The 18,310-nt window shown below is 49.5% G+C and overlaps 1 protein-coding gene across 8 annotated transcripts in view; it reads left to right on the forward strand.

Moving 5' to 3' along the window:
• Positions 1-17,295, forward strand: part of CCDC124 (coiled-coil domain containing 124) — an 80,075-nt gene extending 62,780 nt beyond the window's left edge. For all 8 annotated transcript variants that reach the window (XM_085638379.1, XM_085638375.1, XM_085638374.1 and 5 more), the window contains 3 exons: positions 11,686-11,869; positions 14,770-14,884; positions 15,995-17,295. In XM_085638379.1, the coding sequence (XP_085494505.1) occupies positions 11,686-11,869; positions 14,770-14,884; positions 15,995-16,199 (504 nt within the window). In that variant the 3' untranslated portion in view covers positions 16,200-17,295. The remainder of the gene's footprint in view (positions 1-11,685; positions 11,870-14,769; positions 14,885-15,994) is intronic.
• The last annotated feature ends 1,015 nt before the right edge of the window (positions 17,296-18,310 follow it).

Genomic DNA, 18,310 nt, shown 5'->3' on the forward strand with positions numbered 1-18,310 from the left:
ACACCTCAGTAAATGGGTCTTTGGACTGGAACATGAGACGGTGGTGGCCATCGGTGACTCCAAGATTACCCCACAGGGTTGTTCATTCGATAAAATGTAAGATGACAGGCTTGGGACAGAGAGACCCATGACTAGATGAAATGGGAGGGCATTGATGAGGGTGCATCGCGTGATCCAAGAAAAGGACTGCCATTGGGCACAGATCAAGCAAAATAAAAAAACTCAACCAGGAAGGAGAGGAAAGCAGGACAAAGCCAAATGAATGCACAAGTAATCCTTGAGAAGAGCAGCTAGTCACAGTGCTTCGAGTCCTGAGTTTAGGCACCTTTAGCTCGCAGATAGCCTCTCTGCCCCTGACAGCTCACTCACATACCACCGAACAAACCCACTGTTAATCTTTCTCATCACTTTCTGTTCTTCCTCTAGTATTGTATTGTATTGTATTGTATTGTATAGTGCATTTGTATAGCGCAACCATCACCCAACGGGTATCCTGGCGCTCAGTATAATGATTAGTCCGCGCGGAGCAAGTTCAGCCATTGCAATGGCTGAACCTGAGGGGACAGTGGGCCAAAGCGGCTCCGTTAAGATGGCGAGTTGGTGTAGGGGGTATGGGATGGTTTGTTGGTACTGTGAGCTCAGTCGTGTCGAAGGTGAACCTACTTCATCCCGTACATGAGAATGAGCACATTCTCATTGAATACAATACATTTTTGTTTTATACAGAGGTGTAGGTTGTAAGACTTTACTTCAGCTGGTGATGTTATGTTAGTGCCATCCTACTTTAGTGGTTACCTAGGTAACATAATGTCAAAAATACAAAGTTAAACTAAATGTGACATTCAGGTTAGCCTGGTATCGGCTCCAAAACCTGCCGTCCTGCATGTAGTGTTGGTGGCGAGTGAGCGCATGAGTGGGTTTGGGTAAATGTTGGTTATTGTCCCTCTGGCCTGCCTTCTAATTGCCTTCAATCAATCAAACAGGATTTGTATAGCGCTGCTAATCACCCATGAGGGTATCCAGACCCTAGTTTGCTGGGCTCAGTCAAAAGAGGCACACGGTCAAGAGACCTGCTTGAACTGAGCGCGGGGAGTTGGCACAGGACCTCTGTGGACTCCATGTTCCTTTCATCGCTGTCCCCAGTCCCTGCACTTGCCTTGCAGTGATGCTGCATGGAAGGTCTGACCTGAGGTTCACATCTTCTCCAGGTGGGACTCCCTGAGATCAGAGGAGGTGCAGCAAGCACTGCGCACCTCCCCGTCTGAATCACTGCTCGGAGGCACTCCCTGTAAGCAGAGGTGCCGCAGTGCCAGGAGAGCTGGAAACCTTTACGTAACCCCGCAGCTGAATTACTTACCACTGGTATCAATTACAGGGAGGTTCATGCTGACCTCACACAGTTGTTGCTTCCTCTTGTTTATCTACAGCAATTCTTCTGTGCACACCATTCCTCTGGTCTGTGTGAATTATTTACGTCTACAAGCGGCACCCCTGGTCTGAGAGGTGCCTGCAGGTGTACCTGCTCCGTCCTCGCTTGGTCACACTTAAGCCACTGAGATTAGAATAGTTTTCCTTTCCAGCTACCTGTGTCCTGATACCTGAGACTCGTGTCCCTCATGCATGCATAATGCAGGTTCTTCCGCAGAGGACAACCGTTCCAATTAATGAGATTAAAAACTCTGAAAGAGGATGGCTCTGTTCTTTGATTCCTTCCTCGGTGTTCTGTTTGTGAGCGAACAAATTATCGGATCCTTCAAGTCCTTCTCTTTCCCCATTAGATCGAAAGCATAGATTGAAATAAGTGCGTATCCATTTACCAGTGGTGCTTAGTGCTCAGTGGTGCAAGCTTCACTCCATACACCACCAGCTGCAGCACAAGCAGTAGTGCAAGCTTCCCTAATACAGAGTGGCTGCAGAAAAAGCTGCAGTGATAGCTTCCCTGATGGACAGACTGGCATCAGAACAAGCAGCAGTGCAAGCTTCCCTGATAAACAGACTGGCAGCAGAACAAGCAGCAGTGCAAGCTTCCCTGATGACAGACTGGCAGCAGAACAAGCAGCAGTGCAAGCTTCCTTGGTGACATACTGGCAGCGGAACAAGCACCGGAGCAAGGTTCTCTGATACAAGCTGGTAACAGAAAAAGCAGCAGTGGAAGCGTCCTCCATGCACAGATTATTTGGAGCAGAAGCTGCAGTGTAGACTTCTTTCACAAACAGAACAGCTGCAGAACTGACAACCGCAAGGTTTCATTTCATTCCTGAACAGGCAGTGCCCAACACAGGGGCAACCCAGCATGTTTTCGTAACACCGAACAGGTGCGGCACAGCGGTAATGGGTAAGCTTCCTTCCAGTACTGGACAGCAGCACAGGGCTGACGGAATTATGCGATTTTGCTTTTGTAGCTTTTTTGCATGCTTTTGCTACATAATCCATCATCTGCGGCGTAATCTGTAGATTTCAACAAAAAAAATCTCCTCGGTCTCAAACAGATCAAACTTTACTAAAAACCTGGCGAGATGTGTTGCAATGCTGCGGAAGGCCCTATGCAACGGTAGACTGCTCACATTTCGGTTGATTATTTCTGTATTTGGGTGTCAAAGTGGTACTAATGAGGTGAAACCTTTGCCCAGATAGTATTAACATGTGAAAATGACAAATAATAAGGTAATACGAACACGAAATGCGCCTTTTCCTTCCAGTCATTTAGGGAACTCTGCCCATAGTGTGGTGTTCCTGTGATCCTGCTTCTGCAGAACAGATGCAGCAGAAAGAGAACCCCTGGTGGAAGAGAGTGGAGCCTCTCTCCATGGAGTCCATTTCTTTCTCTGTTATCGGAATGACCACGCCCCCTGGGGTCCGCGTGCTGCGCAGTCCCGAGCTCCACGGGCACCACTGGCCTGCCAGGTTGAAAGGATGAGCGCCGCTAGCGCGGGCTTCGGTGCCGCATTTTGTTCCGCTCTGCTGCCCAAAGAGGCCGCATTAGGGCGATTGTTTGGGGGAACCGTCGCCCTTTAGAGATAAGCCATTTCTTTTAACACCTGATCAGTTCGCTATGGAGCCCCGTTAATTATGGATGGGACACGTAATTAAGATCCTGCATGAAACCCACACCAGCACCGCGGGCAGGAGGGGAGGGCGAGCCGGGGTGCTGGCCTCTCCCGCGCTGTGCCTTCTGCTCAAGGTGGAGGCCCGGAAGAGGAGGCTAGCCTCATCTGGCCGTCCCTGGCCCCCGGAATCCCTGCCAAGGGGGAGAAGGCGTTTCCATTCCAGTCCTCTCCACACCACCCCTACGTCGGGGGCGGCAGGGCTGCCTTAGTGAAGCTTGTCAGCCTGGGACTGGGGCCTTCCATGGACTTCACTAGAGCTGGTGCTCACGCTGGGCCACCGCCCTCCAGCCCTGCGCTCTGGGGGTGACGCACAACCTCGATGTCTCAACCCCGCTCAGGGCCAGCATACTCTGTGCTTATGCAGAGATGTGTGGGTACTGCGTGAATGTCGGCCTTGCCCCCGTACATGCGTGATCCTAGCACCCTGTCGGGTCTCCTGTGCCCGATCTGGAGTAACTCGTCTCTGCCTTGCCGCCCCCGGGCAGCTTTTACTGCCTTGTGCCACTCATGGGCTGTTCTTGTACAGTGTGGGTGCCATGCCCTGCAGCCTTGTGCCACTCACACTCATGGGCTGTTCTTGTACAGTGTGGGTGCCATGCCCTGCAGCTTTGTGCCACTCACACTCATGGTCTGTTCTTGTACAGTGTGGGTGCCATGCCCTGTAGCCTTGTGCCACACGCGCTCTAGGGCTGTTCCTTTAGAGTGTGGGTGCCATGCCCTGTACCACACACGCTCTAGGGGTATTCTTTTATAGTGTGGGTGCCATGCCTTGTGCCACACGCGCTCTAGGAGTATTCTTTTATAGTGTGGGTGCCATGCCCTGTGCCACACAAGCTGTACGGGTATTCTTTTATAGTGTTGGTACCATGACCTGTGCCATAGACGTAATAGGACTATATGTTATAATATAGGTGCCATGCCCTGTGGCCATGTTCCACACACACATTCTACAGCTATTCTTTTACAGTGTGGGTGCCGTGCCCTGCCCTGCAGACTTTTCCTCACGCTCTCTAAGGCTAGTCTTGTATAGTGTGGGTGCCGTGCCCTGTGGATATATGCTGCACGCTCTCTAAGGCTGTTCTTGTATAGTGTGGGTGCTGTGCCCTGTGGATATATTCCGCACACGCTCTAAGGCTGTTTTTGTATAGTGTGGGTGCTGTGCCCTGTGGATATATGCCGTACCCGCTCTAAGGCTATTCTTGTATAGTGTGGGTGCTGTGCCCTGTGGATATATGCTGCATGCGCTCTAAGGCTGTTCTTGTATAGTGTGGGTGCTGTGCCCTGTGGATATATGCCACACGCTCTCTAATGCTATGCTTGTGTAGTGTGGGTGCCATGCCCTGCCGTCTTCTGTCTCAAGCGCTCCAAGGCTGCTCTTGTATAGTGTGGGTGCCATGCCCTGCCGCCTTGGGCCACTCACACTCTAGGGCTAATCTTTTATAGTTTGGATGCCATGCCCTGTGGACTTGTGCCACATGCTCCTTTTTATTTTATTTTTGTATTAAATACTGTGGGCCTCATACACCCCACACTAAAATTATTTGAAAACTGGAGTCCTTTATGAACATTCTTCAGCAGACCTTGTTACTTATAAGCACATTTCACTTGTACCTATTGTGCTTCCTACATTTTTGGGGTGAAGAATGACTGATTAGCTCAACACACTTTCCACTTTCTTGGCACATCAAGATAAGGCAACTGATTCTCTTCGAAATGATGTTCAATTTTAGTTCAGACTCCATCGGATAATCCATAGCCAATCTCTCAATATCATTGACATACAAGAAAATGTATCTCCGCTGTAAAATACATTTTCACTCTGAACTTGAAACCAACAGTCTTTGTAATTGGAGTGTCCGTAGGTTACAGAAGTCTACGACGTTCTCAACTTCGAGCTTTGGCAGCTTCAGAACGTTTCTGGAGGTCATTTGCTCTTAAGATCATATGCAGTGCATTTGAGCAGTTTTGATGTCCAGCACAGATTTCCTCAAGGTGTGCACTAACCTGGCCTTCGCTGAACTCACTCCAGGTGAAGCATTACTCTTTCCTAAAGTATGTTTTAAGGCAGTCTTTAATAAGAGCTCACTGGGCAACCTTTTTCTGAGCCCATATAACCGCGACACAATGTAAACGTAATTCAGTTTCTTCTTTGGTACAACCTCTTTTAATCACAATCCATTACCTATTGAGAAACTGTGCTTTGTCAATTGAGACATGATAAATTTAGCCATAGCCCTTCTTTCATTTGGAAATGTTTCGATGCCTGCTTTTCACTGAATATAGTACCTTTGTTCAGTCACACTCTCTATCTGTAACCCTTTATCCATCCAGACGAAATTTAGTTTACACCGACCAAACCACATCACATTGGCCTTTGCGTAGTTGACAGAAAGGATGTACTCTCTCAGCAGGCTCTGCCACCCCACTGGTTGATGGCTGAGTAGTAGCATTTTATTGGTGGCAGTGAGCGTCGTCGTAGAAAGAATGGCCACCGTCGGTGACACTGTTTACATCAAGAAGGCAGCAGCTAAGACTGTAAATGCATAATTTAAATAAAAGGGGAGGCAGAAAATCACCTTGTTTAGCTCCCTTGCTGGTAGGAACAATGGTAAGGAAATGCAGCACCAAGCTACTTGCCCCAATTGGACATCTCGTGTGTGTGTGTGTGTGTCTGTCTGTCTGTCTGTCTGTCTGTCTGTCTGTCTGTTTCTCTCTCTCTCTGGTGGTTATCTCCACAACGGACACCTGCAGTTTCATAGTAGATATTCAAGACTCGACTTAAGCAGTAACTGATAGGTCCCCTGTCACTCCATAAATAATCTTTTCCATGGAGAAGACAGCCATTTTATGTTTCTTTCCAGAAGCTCCACCTGTGATTTGGAGGACGTGAACGGCCATGCAGTGGTGCGCGAAGCGACTTTCGATACCCCATGGTGGTAGGTAGACGTGACTAGGCTGGCCGGAACCATTTCCACTTTTCCTCCTTGAGAGACTCCAAAAGGAAAATCCCTTCAGCTTTGACCTTGATGAGAATATCTATGTTCTGGTGTCATGGTTCTTGACTGTTGGCCTGTACCACCTCTCTCTAATACACCTGCTCTCGTCTGTAGCCTATCAAATCACTGGCGTAATGTACCAGTCGAGTTTAGGAGAAAAACCTACCTTCAGTGTTTGTGGCTGTTATCCCACAAGAATACTGTATCGGTGAGGCGAGGCAGCAGCTGTCGTATAGAGGGTTAATACATGATTCTGACATTTAAAAAATTCTCTTGCTTGTATAGCGATATCACACATTTTGGTTGGACGGTGGTCTTGTGTTGCAAGTCAGAATGGTTCCGGTTTTGAGTGGTCTTTTTGCGTTTTCTAAGATGGCATCTACAATGTACGGTCTTAGAAACATCCCTCAGAAGGCACTTATCACTGTTGTGCAACTTAGCAGAATATGATTTTTGGAGTGTTTTAAATGATTAAAGATCGTTCGTAAGTGTATGTGGAAGGACATTCCTAAACTTAAGTAAAGGGATAATAAATATTATTTCCTTCCAGGGAAGCACTGCACTCTCGATGACTAAGTCTTAGTCGGCAGGTCAGAAATCATATTCCTGTAGATGTCTGGGTGCTTTTGATTGCATCCTTGTATATGTATTTGAGAGCTTTAGATCCAGTTCTTGTAGATGTGTTGCAGTGCTTCAGATTGCATCCTTCTAGATGGCTCTGGGTGCTTTAGATCGTTTCCTCATAGATGTCCTTTTGATTGCATACTCGTAGGTGTCTTTAGGTGCGTTAGATCATGTTCTGAAGATGTCTTTAGGTGCTTTACATCCTGTTCTCGTAGATCTGTTTGGATGCTTTAGATTGTATCCTTGTAGATGTCCATTGGTGCGTTAGATCATGTTCTTGTAGATCTGTTTGGTGCTTTAGATCGTATCCATGTAGATGTCCTTTGGTACTTGATATCGTTTTCTCGTAGTTGCCCGTGGGTCCTTTCGATTGCATTCTTGTTGTATTTGTCTTTGGGTCGTTTAGGTTGCGTTCTTGTGATTGTCTTGGGGTGTTTTTACTGAGGTTAGCTCGGCCATGAAAGAAAAAGCCATTATACTTGTGAGCTTGAATTTTATCCTGACATTATGGGGCGACCAGTGGAGTTATAAGGGATTTTACTTGGAAATGGGATTGTGCCACAGTTAAACCACCACCTTGGCATTGACAGGGTATTCAGCAATTCCAGGATGGCACTTCGGTCTTTCTGTACCTCAAACCATATCCATTCTTAGATGGAAAAGACTGACTGCAACCCTGCCTCGCGACTCAGCACAGGCAGTTCGATGCATCTAGCAGTGAACCTATGGATGGCTCTTATGGGTTGAGCTGCCTCCAGCTTCAAGAGGGATCCTTTCGAGCCTAGCTGAGGCACTGTGAGCGGTCCTCCAGGTGAAGTAACCAAATCTGAGCTGAGGGTCTGAGCGGAGGCTGCAGCTGAAAGACTGAGCGGAGGCTGTGGGAGCGACCCTCGTGGGATGCCGCTGAAAGACTGAGCGGAGGCTGTGGGAGCGACCCTTGTGGGATGCCGCTGAAAGACTGAGCGGAGGCTGTGGGAGCGACCCTCGTGGGATGCCGCTGAAAGACTGAGTGGAGGCTGTGGGAGCGACCTTCGAAGGGATGCAGCTGAGGGACTGAGCGGAGGCTGTGGGAGCGACCCTCGAAGGGATGCAGCTGAGGGACTGAGCAGAGGCTGTGGGAGCGACCCTCGAAGGGATGCAGCTGAGGGACTGAGCGGAGGCTGTGGGAGCGACCCTCGAAGGGATGCAGCTGAGGGACTGAGCGGAGGCTGTGGGAGCGACCCTCGATGGGATGCAGCTGAGGGACTGAGCGGAGGCTGTGGGAGCGACCCTCGATGGGATGCAGCTGACGGACTGAGCGGAGGCTGTAGGAGCGACCCTCGTGGGATGCCGCTGAAAGACTGAGTGGAGGCTGTGGGAGCGACCCTCGAAGGGATGCAGCTGAGGGACTGAGCGGAGGCTGTGGGAGCGACCCTCGAAGGGATGCAGCTGAGGGACTGAGCGGAGGCTGTGGGAGCGACCCTCGAAGGGATGCAGCTGAGGGACTGAGCGGAGGCTGTGGGAGCGACCCTCGAAGGGATGCAGCTGAGGGACTGAGCGGAGGCTGTGGGAGCGACCCTCGATGGGATGCAGCTGAGGGACTGAGCGGAGGCTGTGGGAGCGACCCTCGATGGGATGCAGCTGAGGGACTGAGCGGAGGCTGTGGGAGCGACCCTCGAAGGGATGCAGCTGTGGGACTGAGCGGAGGCTGTGGGAGCGACCTTCGAAGGGATGCAGCTGTGGGACTGAGCGGAGGCTGTTGGAGTGACTCTCAAAGGGATGTAACTGGCAGTCTGAGCAGAGGCTCTGTGAGTGGCCCTCAAGGGTAAGGTCCAAGACTAAAACTAAAGCAAGGCTAGAGTCTCGTTTGGGTAATGATGGGTGAAGATGCTGGGTTTTCCCCTTTTCTAAAGAAGGAAACAGATGCAACACTTTTTTTAAAACCGCGTAGCCTTCTAAACTTGTGACCTATATTTCTCGAGTCAATAACGTTGGGGGTCACAAAGAGCTTTTATTAAAAATATAAATAAATAAAACTGAGCTTTAAGTGGACAGCTCCTGTCTTCATTTAAATAAAACTAAGGACGGGATGGCATATTTAATTAATGATGGGGAAGTATAAATATTTGTTAAGGAAAAGGACTAAAGGCATGACTAAAATAAAATGTCTTTAAGAAAAGGGAAGTCGGAGACTAAATAAACTCTGGATTCCTGTGGAAAAAAAGGATGCCACTTTTAGTTATTGGAAACGAAAACAAAACTTTGGTGTTCTCTCTCGAAGGCTAATTTCAAAGCAAGTAGTGAACTTAAGGTAGCACATAGAACCTGCAAATGTAATTGTGCACATGGTGAAGCCTTATCGGAGAGCCTTGCACCATTTTCACCTGTTCCATCTGCATCTGATGACCATAGACCCATCAGTTGGGTATACGTTTTCTGCTCAGACCTTCGGCCAGTTCACTTGATGGAGATTTAATTCCAGGTCTTTTCCCATCTATTTTAAACCCTATTAACATTCAGAGGGACAGGCTTGGCCGGACAGTGCTGCGTGCTTGGGTTTCTATGGCCAGCCTGCCCGGCAGGTCTGGATAGAAGATGAAGGGACAGGCTTGGCCGGGCAGTGCTGCGTGCTTGGGTTTCTGTGGCCAGCCTGCCCAGCAGGTCTGGATAGAAGATGAAGGGACAGGCTTGGCCGGGCAGTGCTGCGTGCTTGGGTTTCTGTGGCCAGCCTGCCCAGCAGGTCTGGATAGAAGATGAAGAAGGGACAGGCTTGGCTGGGCAGTGCTGCGTGCTTGGGTTTCTGTGCCCAGCCTTCCCAGCAGGTCTAGGATAGAAGATGAAGAAGGGACAGGCTTGGCCGGGCAGAGCTGCGTGCTTGGGTTTCTGTGGCCAGCTTGCCCACGGGTACTGATGGACATGCCAACAGGTCTAGGATAAAATTTGAAGAGGGGGTATGGGGTGGAATGTGTTCACCTAGTGCACCAGAAGAGCTGGTGAAAAGCAGCCCCAGCCATCCTCAGGCTTTGTACTTCACAGTAACGGGAAGAGCCTTTGTACTTTTTGTTCGTTATGTAAAAGCCGTAGAAGCCATTCTCTCACTTTGTTGCCAATCCTAAACCCCCAAGTCATCTACCCCTGTGACTTTGTAAGGAGGGCTTAATGGCTGTGACCACCAGGAGGCCCAAGGACTGGGGTAGGGTCTGTCCCCAACAAATCCAGCGAGAGATGTGTCCGGCACATGAGGGCTGGACCCTTCTTCATGTCACAGATGGTCTACTCTGGGTCAGGGAAAGGGACAGCCGGCTCTTACATGTGCATCCTCTGAATCGTTGACTAAGAGCGGGGCTACTGAATGATTCCCTTCTTTGTATTTCAGATGTACGTATATGTGTTTCGATTCTTGACCGCTGCACCCTCCTGTTGTTGCCGCCATGTTAGAATATGTCCCTCCTGAGGGCTATTATTTGTTGGCCCAAGCTACAGCCTCCAACAAATGTTCCTTTTAAGATTGAGTTTTTCATTAGCCGTTTCCGTATCTGTCATGAAGCCCAACCAGTCTTTGCTCAGGTGACCCTAATGACTGGTTCTGGAGTGGGCCGCCATTGGTGTAGGAGGCCTGAACACAAGGCAGGTTTGCAGACATTTTACCTACACAGGATGTGAGTACTAGTTACTTCCATAGTCAGTGGTTGTCTTGTGCATGTGGCAAAGATCTGCCTCTCCTGCACTGATGTTAAAGGCCTTTAATCCCCTGTTCTTCGAGGGTGTGTAGAATAAGGGAATCCAACTGTTCCAGTGTACCCTCAGACATGGCACACTTCTGGCACCAGCTCACTTGCCATTGTATGGTTTGGAGATCGGTGGTCCCCCCCAATGCATGACGGCATCTCCCTGGGCATGGTACCTCAGTGGTGCATGATGGTGTCTGCCCAGAGACGATACCTCAGTGGTGCACGATGGTATCTCCCTGAGGGATGGTACCTCAATGGTGCATGACGGCATCTCCCTGGGGGATGGTACCTCAATGGTACAGGACTGCATCTCCCTGGGGGATGGTACCTCAATGGTACAGGACTGCATCTCCCTGGGGGATGGTACCTCAGTGGTGCATGATGACATCTCCCTTGGGATGGTACCTCAATTGTGCATTACAGTGTCTGCCCAAGGAAGGCATCTTACATGGGCGTGAAAGGACTGCTTCTGACCACTGTGTGAGAGCTTCTAGTTGGATTAGAGTGTCCTAGGCTCTGGGCCTTCTATGAAAGTGTAGGAGTGAGGTTGGGAGAGTGCTGCTGCTAACACGCCACACTGAAAGGTGCAGTGTTAATTGTATTATCGCTGCACTCTTCAAGCCTCGGAACCAGCCCCGTGTCCTTCACCGAACCCCTTAGAACTGCTCCCAGGGGCTGCCCTTCGGTTTAGTAGGTTCGTGCCTTGCTCCCACAAGGCTTGAAGGGACAGGCCCCTGAGAGAGGCCCCACTGGTCCCTGGTGGATTCAGTGACTCCACACAGAGTGGAAGCCGCGGCAGTGCAGGCGAGAGCAGATGGATAGACCTGGAAGAGGCGCAGCCCCGCCAACAAAAGACAAGGCCGCGCCGAGGCGGGGGGCCGGGGCCGCGGCTTCTATTTGTGTCTGCTCGCTTATTTACAGAAGTGACCCCCGGCCGAAGAATGTAGGTTCATTGCCAGCAGCATGTCACTGGCTCCGGTTATTCCTGACACACAGGATGTGCTGTTTCTAGAAAGGGCTGCATTAGCGAAGCTGCCTACGTGGTTCCCATCACTGCATTACCTGAAATTGGGGCAGGTCGGGAGTGAGGGCTCTCTGTGGTCAACATCCCATGAGCTTCTGTAGAAGTTTCTATCCATCCTGTTTACTCCTCCCTCTCTCCGACTACCCCCATGTAACATATGTATTGCCCCCCATCCCCAGTGAACCAGCAACATATCATCTCTCATCCCTTCTCTCATCTCTTAGGAGGACCGAGAGAAGCGACGCTTGGAGCAGCTGGAACGCAAGAAGGAGGCCCAGCGGCTCCTGGATGAAGAGGCGGCAAACCTCCGGGGCAAGCTGCAGAAGAGCCTGGCCACCCCGCCAAAAATAACACGTGCCCAGATCGAGGAGACGCTGCGCGCGGAAGAGCAGGAAGCCAGCCGATCAGGTTGGTGGCGCATGCTCAGCAGGGCGGGCCTTCTGCTCAGGAGACCCTGCGGAGGTCCCTGGCCCCGCCCCCTCTAGCTGTGCTGTGGGCAGTGTGCATGGACTCAATGACACATGTCCGGGGTGGGCGGGGCTGTGTATGGGTAAAGGAGCTCAGGTTATCAGGTGCCGCACTAGAGGCCTGTGCGGCAGGGGATGTCGTCTAAGGGGGTTGGGTGAGGGCTCTGTATGGGTAAAGGAGCTCAGGTTATCAGGTGCAGCACCTGAGGCCTGTGCGGCAGGTGATGTCGTCTAAGGGGGTTGGGTGAGGGCTCTGTATGGGTGAAGGAGCTCAGGTTATCAGGTGCAGCACTAGAGGCCTGTGCGACAGGGGATGTGCGCTGAGGGTGTTTGCACTGCAAGCAATGGCCACGTGTTGGCTCCAGTGCTGTACAGTGGGCTTCCTGGCTCCGTAGCCGAGCTCGCTGCAACAATTGCTTTTCAGCAGGTGAGGGCGAAGGTTGCTGCCGCTGCTGTGTACTGGGGTGCAGGGCTAGAAATGCAAGCGTACAGCAGTAGGCAAGGGGTCCCCATATAAGAGAGCAGTGGGACTGCAGTATAGCATTGTGACTCCACGTTGGAGCCATATGTATATCTCCCCCCCCCCCCCCCCCCCCCTTTTTCAGGTCTCGCCTGAGCCAGCGCTTTAGCGCTGCTCTGGCGAGGCTATAGAAAACGGGGATTTGGAAGTGCAAACGAGTGCTTTTCAGGCCCCCAACTACAGTGCATGTGCGCCAGGCGCGCGCACCATTTGGCAGCCTGCGTGTACATTTTGCAGGCGCTTTGATGTTCTCTGTGAGCCGCGCGGCCACTGCGAACATCAAAGCGCCCGCGAAATGATTACTTTCACTTTAGCGGCCGCACAAGTGAAACATACCCTCTAATTCTTCTTTGGGCCACACCTAACCAACCCTTTCATCCTTACAATCTAACGTTTGCACCTACTTGGCAGACAAGGGAACATTAGCACCCCATCTCTACCTCACGTACATGTTTTTTTAACTAAGGCCATGTGCTATACTTTTGTGATTTAAAATAGGGTTCCCTTTTTTAAAAACTATTTCGGTACTTAAATGGAACAGAACAAACTTTTGTAATTACTTCTTGATCCAATGCCATACCTAGACATCGCCAACTCTAAAAGTTTCACTACTTTCGCTGCAAACAAACACTAAGTTTTTTAAATTACAGAGCTACATCTCCTATTTGTGCCGTTTTTAAGGTCTCACTGTGCATTTCTCTACCGTTAACTATAAGTGCACCTCCACTGCAGTTCACTTCAGTGCGCTTCCTGTATGTGCACTTTTTAGTATAATACAATCCTACGCACTACATACTCCTAATATACAAACTAGCTTTCGCGCTGTGCCTGTACATGCTACTACCATAGCTTGTATAAGCGCCAGCCTTCAACATGTTGCGGATTAAACATCAAAGTGGTGCCTTCCCTTATTTAGACATTTTGGCCCAGCAGCTACTTTAACCACACTGCTGGCTTCTTTTATTTCTGAGGCCCATCTTCTTTCTTACAGTTCACTAGGCTGCAGTGTAAGCTCGTACAGTTAGTGTTAATTTCTTTATATACAGGAATAGAATACTGCATGCATTTAAAATAGTGACTACACTTACAGGCTCATATACATCATTGTTTCACACACACGCTACTTTGAAGAGCACTTTGCATTACTTTCTAATTTGCGCACTAAATGTCACTGCGCTTGCAAGTGTGAGATCGATATCACTGTAGATATAGGTGTGATATCACTATTACTGCAGATGTAAGTGTGGAATATCTATTATAGCAAATATTGGTGTGAGATTGTCATCACTGCAGATATTGGTGTGAGATCACTATTGCTGCAGATATAGGCCTGACATCACTATCACTGCAAATATAGGTGTCAAATCACAACAAGCATTGGCATAGCCAATAGGTCTCGCCTTTGGGACCTTATAAGTGTTTAGCCATGCAAAAGTTGAATAACTAAATACTTATAAGGTCCCAAAAGCGAGACCTATTGGCTATGCCAATGCTTGTCTTACTATTGATGTGACCAAGGAAATGTCAGCAACTAGAGACATTTCAAATCTGTAATGCGCTATATAAACGTTTTCGCCGTCCCTGGTGAATGAAATATCAATCGGGGACATTAGTAGCGCTGGAAGCGACCTCCCGTCACAAGGGGAGCTGTAGCTGATCCGACTAGAAGTGCCTTCATGATATATATAGGGGTGGGGGGGAGGGCTGTTTCCACCCAGACCAGGCAGGAGACGTCTCCTGTGAGAAGAGGGCCCCATCCCCGTGTGCACTGTGCACATGTCCGCGGCTCGGCAGGCGAGTGCATAGCCTAGGCCAGGCTCTGCCCCTCCAGGCACACAAGCAGCATTGGCAGTGTGTCTGAACACAATGTCCTTGAATTGTGTCTCTCCTTCGTGCTAACGGGCTTCGGCTTCCCCGCGGGGGCGGCGGCGGGCACAAGCTGTGAGCACCTTCCCCGCTGATCGTGCCTGCCTGGGCCTCTGGGAGCAGTACTGTGTTAGATACATTTGTAGGTAGGTAGGGTGTCTGTGTGTGTGTCAGTCAGTCCTGGCTGCCACCAGTCGGCAGTGCCCCGGACCTCTGCTCCGTTGCTGACAGTTGTAGGGCAGTCCCTGCGAGTGCAGGCGCGGTGTTGCCCCTCAAGCTGCACTCTGTTCTCGACTCCTGCCCTCAGTGTTGTCTCCGCACTCTCCATCGGAAACTCTGGAGAAGAACCTTCACTGCAAACCACACCACGCTTGCGCGCACTAAAGTTTCAGATGTTGACGAATCTTTTTATTTGGCGAGTATAGCTGGGTTATTTCTGTCTTGTTTCCGTGCAGCTGAGAAGCCAAAAAGCCACATTGAAACCCCGCTGGAAGAGAACATAAACCGCAGAGTCTTGGAGGAAGGGACTGTGGAAGCGAGAACTGTTGAAGATGCCATCTCCGTGCTCAGGTACCTGTTGTTTACTTGTAGTATCCACACCCTGGTGAACTGTGGGCGCCTGTCTTCCTCGTACATGCTCATTAGGGAACCATACACCAGACTCCTCCACACCTCTCCCTGGGTCTAGGAAGTAGCTTGTCTGGGTGTGGTTGCTTTCTATGAAGTCCAGGCCCCGCTGGTCCACTCCACTCCACCCTACAAAATATTCACCTAAGAGATGTGACCCTCTGAGCAGCTCCTCCCTCCGTGCAAACGTCAAACCTGCTGCACTAAGGCGCAGACCGAAGCATCTGAAACAAGGCTGCTCCGGAACACGCAGCCGCCCTTTTTTTCTGTGGCACCCATTGACCCGAAGCTTTTGTTGGCACTCGTGCTGCAGTGTCAGCAGGCCCTTTGCCCCCTGAGTACAGATATAAAATAGTCCCTAGTGTCTTCCAATGCAGGCGGAAGGAAATAGCATGAGAAGTGGAGACTAAAACGCTCATGTGGGCAGGTCCAAGATGTGACGTGCACTGCCTCGAGCTAATGGATGAAGAAGGTTCCTAAGCCAAACGTGCCAATGGCTGAACGTAAGTGAACCAGGTCCACTAAGAGTATCGGTAGGATGCAGTCGGTTTGCCATAATGGTTCCGTAGATGTTGCGTGTCAAAGCTGAAAAGGGTTGCTTCCTAAACGCTTGTGGTGCTCCAAGGATTCGTGTGCGCCTCTAGACCTAAAATCTGGTGCAGACTGTTTGGTATTAAAACCCACATTGAGAATGCTGTTGTTTGCATCTGTTTGGGAGTCAGAGCTCATCTTCTTGGTACTTCTCTTTCAGTCCCCAGCAGTGATGTTTGAGCTCAGGGCTAGGATTCTCTTGACACGAGAGCGCCTCAGAGTAGACCCAACCACACCTCCAGTCTGTTGGCTTCACTCTTTGCAGGCAGTATGAGGAGAGGTCTCTGCTGAAGCACTGCACGCATTACTTTGGAGTTTGAGTTGGAACTAGACAATGTTGTGTGTTTCAGAAATAGGACTTTGTAGATCTACTTTAGTTGGACCCAACACCCAGCACATGTGGCAGTTAAAAGTGTGTGCTTAGTTCAAGGTGGTTTACCCTTTTTTTTTTTCTGTTTCAAGTGTCGCAGAAGAGCTGGACCGCCATCCCGAGCGGCGCATGAAAGCTGCATTCGCAGCCTACGAAGAGCTCAACATGCCGCGCCTCAAGCAGGAGAACCCGAACATGCGGCTGTCGCAGCTGAAGCAGCTCCTGAAGAAGGAGTGGATGAAGTCCCCAGAGAACCCCTTGAACCAGAGGCACGTCAGCTACAATGCACCAAAGTAGGCAACCTAGAGTCCGGCCATTCCTTCCTCGGCGGGAAGGGCATCCTGGTCACTCTGTCACGTCTCTCAAACTGCAACAAAGGAGAAGCATGGGAGGAACCAATCCTTTATCAATCCAGGGGAATACATTCTATAGGGACTTTATGCATTGCAATACTTGTGAGAAAGCCGTGTAATCTGTGAAAGCGCTGCTTTGGGCCAGAGTTCTACAAATCAGCTCAAGTTCTGTCTCCTGTTTTGATTCTGAAGCTTAGCTTATTTCAGAACTTTCAGAAAGCTTTTTCTGGATCGGTCACTTCCTACAGTTGTCTTGTCTCTGACCTTGTTACAAGGTTTATCCGATAGCAACCCCTCTCAGAGCTCTTGTCGTCTCGCTCCTGATCACCGTTGGTTGTAGAGCGAGGTTCTGTAGACATGAATGACAACCCACTAAGCATCATGCAGTGCATGCATGTGGAAGACTGACTTTCTCAGCGAGAATGCCTCTGAGTAAGAGCGCCTGTCCATCAAGACATGAGCAATGAGTGTCTGTCTGGTGAGAATGTGATGGCCCTCTCAGGGCAGGGAAGGGCCTGGTTTGCAATCGCCCTTGTAGAAGCCGTGTTGGATTCTGTTCTCCCTGTTGAAGGGGTGAGTCCAGTATGAGCAACACTCCAGACCGAAGATTTGCACCTTCAGGGTTGGCTTGAAATTCTAAGCTTGCTTTGGGGTACCCACCCATCATAATTAACTGTTGCTGTCCCTCCCTGTTCACTCTCCTCCGGCTCCTCGCCAAGCACCCCCCCCCCCCCCCCCGATCTGTTCGATTCCAGTGCCAAGCTGGTGAGTTATGGCTGTGGCAGCAGATATTTTCATAGGCCTTATTTTGTTCCTGAAATCATGATGGTGACATCTGGTGTCTATTCCACCCATTAAACTATTGCTCACTACAGCTAGGTTTTGTGCCCTTTAAACTTTCACTGAAGGCAGCTAGCTGTTTCATGTTCTTAAACTCCACTTTGGTGTTGGTCAGTGTTATCTCTTGAGTCCCTACCAGCCTGGTATTCTGGAATTTCGCTGCCCAAAAAGTTTGAGTAAAAGGAACTTTTTGCTGCTGATTGAAGCATGTGTCTTTTTTTGTTGCATTGTCAGTACCTGTATGCTTCATGTTAAAATGTACCTTGCTGTTGTGAGTCCGCCGATAGTACCTTGTTCTTTGCTTCTGACGCTCACAAAGATCTGTAAAGGAGCAGATTGGCGCTTGCCTTCCTTCTTTTTTTAAATTTTTTTTATTTTTGTATTTTTTAGAAATGTAGTTAGCTATTAGTGCCAGTTTATTGTAATTCAGATTAAAAACATTATGTGGCGGCGCTTGCATTCTTGATCGCTTGTTCTTCATGGTAATGGTGAGTCCGGATCAGATGAGTAATGTTTACAACATGTTACGACAGAGCTGAGGGGCTTCTGAGCAGATGTGGATTGGTACCAGTAAATCCAGGAAGTGTTTAGATGCCAAACGTTTCCAGCCTGGAAGAGTATGAGGGGTTACGGGCGAGGTGGAGCTGGCATTTAAATTCCGCAAGAAGAGAAGACTTTTGAGAGTGACTTCAAGTAGAAGTCACACCATAAGTTTTGAAAAGGAACTCTTAGGACTAGATGAAAAAATATATCTCCTGTGTGCATATCTTCACCAGACTCGCATGCGATCTCCCATGTCCACACTTTTGTAATATAGTTGTATTTATGTCCATTAAACAAATGGAAATTATGTTGAGCGGAGCGTTTAATAGAGCTCATTGAAGACTGGTTCGCAACGGTCCCTTCTGTTGCTTAGCATTATAAAAAATAGTGCTGTAACCTCAGAAAAGGTGAGACAACTAGACAATGAGCCCCAAAAAATCCAACTTTTGTTGTAAGTGTTCCCTGACCATCCTCTCATGCTAAGGATAAGACAGGTGTATGTTACCCAAGGGAAGCAACTCCACTGTGGTATCGAGGTTACGGGTAAGTCAGTCACCCACGTTGACGCACTAATGTTATAGGTGAGTAACGTCCACTGCAGAATGAAGATCAAGCACTGAACTCTCTCAGTGGAAGGAGTAGTAGAGGTAAAATAGTATCCTATAGTATGTC

This window comes from Triturus cristatus, chromosome 12 (genome assembly GCF_964204655.1).
Source record: "Triturus cristatus chromosome 12, aTriCri1.1, whole genome shotgun sequence".
Taxonomy (NCBI): domain Eukaryota; kingdom Metazoa; phylum Chordata; class Amphibia; order Caudata; family Salamandridae; genus Triturus; species Triturus cristatus.